Consider the following 9,076-nt stretch of genomic DNA (forward strand, 5'->3'; position numbering starts at 1 on the left):
TTCAAATAACTATTCATTTATATAACTTGACTCTGGTTAAATTAAAAAGAAAATAAAGCAGTGCATGACCAATTAAGAGGTGCCTACTTTGTGCTGCATATTTCATTATACACTCGCGTGATGCGTTACGGATTAATTAAACAATTACTAGTAAACAAAAACCGCGACGATAGAATCCTCGTCGAAAATATCTTTAAAGAAACTACAAGAAATGGCAAACAAATTTTACGATGGGTTTATCTTGGTAAGCATTACCTACCTATTATTCATACACAAAAACTTTGATAACGACAATCCGCCTTCAAAACAATTAAAAATCATAAAATAATTTAATATTCACCGATTCTAAAATTGGTAACCAGTATATACCTACTTAGGTAGGTAATATTAAATTATTTTTTGGTCTTTGAAAGCGGTTTTAATTATTTTTCTTAAAAAATATTCAATTTTTTTATGTGAGTAATAAATAGATTATCTCGGTGGTATAGTCGTATTTCGAACGTAGTACAAATATTGCGCTGAATGGACCTGACAGGTCCGAATACCCGGTTGGCCAAAATGTTTTTCTGCTCAATATTAGCCCTGAGGCTCGAAGTGTGCCCGATAAATGGCTATAGACTCACTCACCCACTATTACTTGGGACTTAACTGACAAAATATCTGTGTGTTACCACTCTACCTAATTCTGAAAAGGCAAAAAAGCGTGGTGCAAAGTATGTGTGTATGGAAGAAATAGACCCAACAGAACCGGACGCAAAAACGCGTCCTTCTTGTTAATATTAAATTATATTTCAGCTCTTACTCCGACAAATTTTATTATTGGATCTGAAAAAGTTCTAAAACACTTCACATCGGAGTCTTATATCTCGTATAGAGATGACTTACGAAAAATTCTTTCGTTCTATCCTTTGAAAGCAATTGATTTGACGATTTTCAAAAAAAGTAGAAGGCAATCATTAAAAGTTTGTTTTCAAGGAATAAGAACAACATATTACGAATTGGAATCAAACTCTAAGAGAAATGTAAGCTAATCGTAATTTATTATAGATTAATAGATTTTAAAGGTCCGGTACAAAAGAGTCGAGGGCAGCTTAAATTCCATTCGCGCGGCAGCCATAAGAAATGCCTAGTACCTGTTGCAGGGATCCATAAAAAAAAGTCATTTCTCGACAGTGTAAAGAATAAAGAATACTCGTCATACGATACGTACACCTAACATAATAAATAGTGGGGCGAGCGGGCACCGTATCCAATAGCGGACCCTGCTCGTCCCCACCACACCCATTGTCAACCACAAACACAACCATATCGGAACAATACAACAACATTTCTTAAACACAAACAAAAAAAAAAACATAATAACTAGGTAGCTAAGTATATTGAAAAAATAATAACTACATAGATACAATAAAGGTATAAGTATATATTTTATTATAGACATTTTGGAAAATGTGGAACATCTACATATCAGAATTGAATAACGAAACGAAGATATGGCCCTTTAATGGAAGTCATAATAAGGTAAAGTAAGGATTTTCATTTTCAGCATGCTTACGAAAAGATTTCCATAGAGACCTTCTCCATACAGTTGACCGGCGAGATAAGTATGCCCGCCTGATCATATTAATTAGTATCTAAGCAAAAAGACAAAAGCAGTAAGCACTATCTGGGGAAACGTTAGGTACTTAATAACTTAATAGCATGCCGAAGTGCGAAATTTGTTGCAAATGCAATAAATTTACCTCTAGAGTTATTTACCCACCCTTAATAATGGAAATCCACCCATATGGGACCGAAAAGGATAGCTGACAATTCACCTCTTCAAAATATAAACAAAGATATTATCTTAATTTCAGCAGTATCGTGTGCGTTGGATTGATAAATATTTATATCTTGGAGATAAAAGGGAAATTGAGGACCAAAATCGACCAATACCCGTGGCAGGTCTTGGTTCTAAATTTATTAAACTACTTAATTTGAAACCTCAATATTTTGGATGTCGCACTCAATCTGATCATTGGGTGCAATGTGATTAAAATTAAAATATACTTAGCTACTTGATTTGTGATTAAAAATTTAATATTCCTAAAAAAAATAAACAGATTTTTTATCACATTTTGTGTAGTTTCATTGCACCTTTTGCTCGTGGTTTCACCCGCGTATAGAGATTTTCGGGATAAATTTCCCAATATATTCTATTTTCCAGCAGAGAACTGTGGTTACACACATATTTGTTACGTAACTTTACCCGTTTACTCAGCGCACGCAACGGAAGCTCTCAAAAGGAATAAATTTTCCCCGTTTTTGCCACATTTTTTGTTGATGCTCCGCTCCTATTTGCCACAGCGTGATTTAGTTAGCTAACTAGAAATTTTAATTAGGCACCGACTCCAAAATTAGTATCCAATATATAACTGTTATGTGAAATTATTTTTGGTTTTGAGTGGTTTTTGAAGGCGGTTTAATTTTTTGTTAAAATTATTTTTATTTTTTGCTTTAAATTATTTTTATTTTTTGTTAAAATTATTTTTATTTTTTGCTTTTAAAATTTTTGTTAAAATTATTTTTATTTTTTGCTTTTAACACAAGTTAGTAAAAAATAGACCATCTCAATGGCATAGTTGTGTTTTGCTCACGATACGATTATCGCGCTGAGGAGTTACACCTCTGAGTACCACTGAAAAGGGAAAAGGTGTGATGCTATATATATGTATGTAAGAAGTAGGGGAAAAGGTGTGATGCTATATATATGGATGTAAGTAAGAAGTAGAGGCAACTAAACCCAACGCAAAAACACAACTAATGTGTTTCGCTCGCAGTACGACTATCGCGCTGAAATGTTACACCTCTGCCTACCCCTAAAAAGGGGAAAGGGTGTGATGCTATATATATATTGTATGTAAGAAATTAGATTCAAGCAAACCTAATGCAAAAACACAACTTGATATATTTGGCTCACAGTACAACTATCGCGCTGTGGTGTAACACCTCTGCCTACCCCTAAAAAGGGGAAAAGGTGTGATGCTATATATATGTATGTAAGAAGTAGATTCAAGCAAATGTAACGCAAAACACAACTGATATATTTCGATCATACAACTATCACGCTGTGATGTTATATCTCTGCCTACCCCTAAAAAGGGGAAAAGGTGTGATGCTATATACATATATGTATGTATGTAAGAAGTAGAGTCAATTAAACCCAAACCAAAAACACAACTGATATGTTTCACACACAGTACGACTATCGCGATGAAATGTTACGCCTCTGCCTACCCCTAACACGGGGAAAAGGTGTTATGCTATATGTATAAGTATGTGAGAAGTACAGTCAACCAAACTCAATGCAAAAACATAACTAAATACGCCACAGGAAAGCTAAATTCGCGATTTCGTTTTCTTAGACGACATAATTATTCTAGTTTTTTTAATTTTAAAACCAAACTACCGAAGCGATGTTGAAAAAATTTTTATGGGACCAATCTGGAGAGAAATTCTTTAGAATAAAAAAAAGAATTTTCCAAATCGGTTCATAAATGAGCGAGTTCTGAGGTAACAAACATACAAAAAAAAAATTCATGTCGAATTGATAACCTCCTCCTTTTTTGAAGTCGGTTAAAAATGAAAACCACTGGGTCAAGATGGTATTTAATACTGTCAAATTATTCCACCAAAGTATTCCTCGCCTTAAGTTTGTCTTATGTCAACGAAACAGGGGCATCTATGTATAATACTTGTAGGTAGGGAAAGATGCCCCTTGTATTAAAAAAGTGTGGCGCTTGTAATGAAATAAATCTATGTATTATGTATGTACGTGTAAAATGTTAGTAGTCCATTGAAAAGTTACATTGGGGGTTGCGTTTTTTAGAGGACGCAATTTTATTTCTTTTAAGTGTGGGGGGGTATAACTTTTTTATTTATAGTTCTACGACAAAAAGTTACTAGACCAAAGTTGTAGAGAATTTAATTTGCAACAAAAAATGTTTATACATTTTTTTTGTCAGATAAATAGTTTAAGAGATACATGGTAAAAAACCATTTCAACCCCTATTTTCAAGACGGCGGCCGTGGGACAAGGGTGGCGACCCCACAAACTTGGTTTTAGCTTTACACTGACCCGCCCTACACTTCAAAAAAATAAAATTGCGTCCTCTAAAAAACGCAAGGTAAGGCCTAAAAAATTTAACATTTCAATGGACTATAGTAACAATGATATTAAACAAAAACGATATTGTACTCAACTTATAAAATAAAAAAATACGAGTGTGATAAAATATTCGCGTTCCGTAATCCGCAGTGGACATAGGAAATAATTGTCTTTCCTAGAATGCCACCGAGGATACATCTAAGCCCGTTTACTAGAGCGTGCATATATGCGGGGCCCACAGTATCATACTTATGGCGTTAGATTTGTCGATGCGTATTTCTAATTATTATTATGTAAGATAATGACTGCCTAAGTAGCATAGTTGTATTGCGTACGCGGTACAACAGCACTTTGAGATCCGGTTTTTCTGGCCTATTAACCCGGAGTCTGAACTTCGTGCTCGATATGGGGACAAGCTCGCCCCTATAAGTACATCATGGGACGATACTAGATTTTTTTTTGGGAACTGCCGCCTTTACCACCGTGGGTACCCTGCTAACGGTGTACAAGCGATTCCCCGGCTTAGCAACCACGGAACTCCCAATGAAGATTTGATGGGCCCTAACGCTATCACTGAGGGTGCCAGCGGCCGGTACGCAGGCAACCGGCAGCTATTCGGTCACGGGGCCCAGGAGGAAGAAGGGAGGGCATAGAGGGCAGGAACAGAAGAGGAAGGAGGAGGAGCTTTGTTAGGATGGTTGGAAGGAGAGGTAGGAGAGATTATTATAGGCCTCAAAGTGTATTTGGCAACCAAGAAGTATACACATTACATTATGTGCCTAGAGTCGCGGCATAGTGTTCCCCCGTGCATGGGCGTGCATTCGGTGTGAAGACCGAGCGCGGACGATACTAGTTTTTTTTTTAGACGATACTAGTTGCATACAAGAGGATATTACCGCAATTGTTAACTGAAAATAGGTCTTTCTTTGAAGGGACAATATATTTAGGACTTATTGGGGTTAAAAAAAATTAACCGGGAACACACATGCTTGCTTGCTTATTGGTAGTATTATGCAGACCTTGTTGTTTTTTTTTATCGTGGCTCGCGAAATACATACCGTAAAAGACACAAGCATCCCCGGACGGTCGTCACAATCATGCCGGCCTATAATCTATAATCTGGCAACACTTATTCCTCATATCCTATAACGTGGAAAAAATTTGGTTAAAAATTCCTCTAACTGATCCAAATGATGATATCACTCTGTCTATTCGTCGTAAAAACGAGTTTTTGAATCTCCAACACTGCACAAGATTGTAGGTCCTCCTCGCTACTTTCCTCGTCCACACGCCCCTCTTAAAGTTCTGGCCCGCGTGCCGCCATATACGGTAATGAATAGATTGTTTAGTACGCTCATCCCATAATTGTTGATGTCTCCATTCCTTTGACCTCTCCCACTGGCCGTCCTAAAGCGCTCAGCCAAAAGTGCGGTGTGTTTAATAAGCCGACCCTTGTCCAGCTAACAATCATATGACAGGATAAAAAAAAAGAATAAAACCCGGTCCGTCAGACCGGGGTCACGACATTGTTAGTCAATTGCAAATTATCGTCACAAACTGCATGATAACTCTCTAGGGTTAACTCCACAGCTTCCAATAGTACTTTTTTTAATTAAACTAGACTGATATGCCTGAAAATTCGTCATTCCTTTGCCTATTCTTGAAGATTGCAAGAAATAAAAAACATAACCTAGACGTTAAAACTGTCGTTGTTCAAGATTTATCGATGAAAGTTTAGTTTAGTTATATTTTATGAAATAAAGCTAGAGAATTGTGAATATAAAATAAAACTCAAAGAAGAACTTATCTATATAGGTTATTAACAGTTAACCATAAAACAAACTATGGTGATATAGAACGATAGATCGCAATAAAGATTATTAAGCGCACTACTTTTATTTAACGAAACGAAGAAAGTAATATGTTTATTTTAAGGATATTTTTTGAATCAAAAGATTTACATAAACGGTAAGAAAACGATAAAACCGAAAATGGCTTTCATGAACATAGCGCGTAATTTAGCATATTCAAATCCTTGCAAACAATTTAAATTAATTGGTAAAACAAAATTATTACATAAATGCATCAGAAATATAAGCATTACTTCGCTTTTTAAAGCAAAAATGCATATGGAATATGAAAATAAATATGCATTTACCATTTTAGAAAATAAAGGATATGCTAACAGCTTAATATCAAAACCAGCAGACAATTTATTATCTTCAACACAAGTTCAAGATATACTGCAAACTGACTGGTCAAATAAATCTCCTAGTGAAGTTTTCAAGGTATTCCCGGAATTAGCTATGTATTCTGCACAAAATAATTTATGTTTATCAAATACAATGTTTGATAAATACATAGACACTCTTACAGATAATATAGCATCAGCTACAGATAAAGAATTAGAATCTTTATTTTATACCATCAACCTGTGGCCAGATCCTCCATCCATTAGAACAAGAAATTATATTGAAGTGTGGGCAGCACTGGATGATGAATGTTTAAATCGAGTCAAGCAATGGTCAAATGATCAACTTCTGAATTTTATTACTTTCTTCTACATGATAAGTGTGATAAGAATGAGTGACTTTTGTGTTAAAACTTTGAATAAGTTGGCAACAAAAATAAAACAGTTGACTCCAGCACAAGTTGTTCAAACAACATTTTTTGTTGGTGTGATGAGAAAACAACCCTTTGATATGTATAATATTGAACATTATTTAAATGACAATTTCACAAGTTTTACAGTTGATGATTTGGCAATAATGTCTATGGGTTTTTTTAAAAGCAAAACACCAATAAGAAATTTAAATATAGTGTACAAAATTATTAATATAGTAATGGAGAATGCAAATACTATACATGAAGTTTCTTTAGCTGCATTATTGAAAATAATTAGGTATTCATTGAAAATTACTGTGAATGATGCAGTATACCAGATGTTGGATGTATTACAGCACCAAGTCCCCAGGTTGTCGGTTATGTGCAATGTTCACTTAGCCCTTGTGGGAACAGCAACCCTTACTTTGCACAAGGGTTGTTTATCTACTATAGCAGAACACACAATTACACAAATGTCAAAAACCAGAATGAAAGACCTAGAACGATTGGTTTTATCATATGGAACATTTACATTGAAACCAGATACAAAAGAATGTTTTTTTACAAAAGTAATGGATGAATTAAGAAAGGCAGAAAGAGAAGAAGAAATTTTAAAACATGGAAGATCTTTTGCATGTTGTGTGTCATATTTAGGCCTTCTTGGAATATATCCTATAGATCTTATGAGTAAAGCATTAAGTAAGGACTTCTTGACAATCACCTATGGAAAACAAATACATTCTTATGGAAGAGAGATCCTAGTGATTAATAACATGGCTGAAATATTTTGCAGTAATGCTCAGATGAATCGGTTAGATAAAAGAGAAACAATAATTTTAGCAAAAAAATACACAGATTTTGTACCTTCAGAGGATTATTCGAAACAATATAATGTCACAGAAAGAATGATGTTAGATGTAATGAAGGTTTTGAAAGATAGTAGAGGTGGCAATGAATTTGTTGTAGCTGATCATATATTACCACACCATCAAAGAGGAGGTAAGAATAGTGTTCATAAATATTTTTATTATGTTAAACTATACAACATGGCATAAATTTGTGCTCGAAATTTAACCCTCGAACTAAGTACTTCCAGAATAAAAAGTAGTCTATGTTGTTATAGTTCATGCTTACCTGTGGTGTACCCACAAAAAAAATCTTTATTAAATATATTAGTTTCGTAACTTTTTCTCAAAAAACAGCTTTAATACAATATTTCCACATATTTTGCTGTAGGTTCAGAAAATTGTGAACTGCAAAAATGTACAAGAAATTAATTATTTGTAATTAAAGATTCTGTCAGCTATTACAATACTGCTTTTGAGTTGGATTTATTATTAATTTCAACTTAATTACTAATGAATAAAAATGCACATGTATGCAGCTCAGAAGCTGATAACAAACATTATACATTGCGAGATAAGGCCACACACTTACATTATTTAACTGGTTCATGTGAGACATGAAAGTTCATTTTAAAATTAAACCAGCTTTTTCCTACAACAAACCTAAATAAACATGTTACCGAAAGGACAAGCCTTTACATTTTATGTGTAATAAATGTGTAGAAAGTTTACAGCAAACAGGAAATTTTAGATTTAAATTATATTATTTTGTTTTCAGATATTATTTTATGTAATGATGCTCAGGGAAAGCCGTTACCAGTTAAAGATTCTTTTTCGAATATTAATTTTGGGGTTCTTAGAAGACCGCCCGACAAGAACAAATGGATCGTTTTGGTAATAGCTGGAAGAAATGCAATTTTATACGGTACTGATATACCAACTGGATATTTTCATATAAAAGTTAATGAGCTACGAAAATTAGGATTTCATGCAGCTTTGGTAAGATATAGCATTTTGTTTATTAAAATTAATTTCATAAGTCGAGTGCGGCCCACACAACAACCAACAATTGTTTCGATTTAAGAAAGTAGCGCCCGTGCGACACCATACGCCAGGCGAGTACTAAAAATTTCTCAGTCGCGCGCGGCGGTAAAAGGTTAGCTTTTCAGCCGACAGTAATATAATATTACGATGTGTTTCCACAATTCGCACCAGGCCAGCGTAGTCGACTAAGGCCTAATCCCTCAGAAGTAGAGGAGGCCCGTGCCCAACAGTGGGACAGTATATAATGCAGGGCTGATATTATTATACGATGTGTTTTGTGCATCCGATGGGCACACATCTTTTGTGTGGGACGCATGCTCGTAGGGTTGATTTTCACACGTTAAGCGTGTGAAGCCGTACTGCCGTTCGAAATCGCTTCGCAAGTGCACGATTATTGATTATAGCTTTTGCCCGCGGCTCCGCCCGCGTTATAAAA

General features: G+C 35.0%; 1 protein-coding gene across 1 annotated transcript; it reads left to right on the top strand.

The window, feature by feature from the left end:
• The first annotated feature begins 5,827 nt into the window (after positions 1–5,827).
• Positions 5,828–8,706, top strand: LOC119191884 (FAST kinase domain-containing protein 5, mitochondrial-like). Its single transcript, XM_037445741.1, has 2 exons — positions 5,828–7,750; positions 8,375–8,706. Exons 1-2 carry the CDS (start codon positions 6,139–6,141, stop codon positions 8,677–8,679), a joined length of 1,917 nt encoding a protein of 638 aa, XP_037301638.1. The 5' UTR covers positions 5,828–6,138; the 3' UTR covers positions 8,680–8,706.
• Positions 8,707–9,076: the final 370 nt, after the last annotated feature.

Source organism: Manduca sexta, unplaced genomic scaffold (assembly GCF_014839805.1).
Source record: "Manduca sexta isolate Smith_Timp_Sample1 unplaced genomic scaffold, JHU_Msex_v1.0 HiC_scaffold_2063, whole genome shotgun sequence".
In the NCBI taxonomy this organism is placed as follows: Eukaryota; Metazoa; Arthropoda; class Insecta; order Lepidoptera; family Sphingidae; genus Manduca; species Manduca sexta.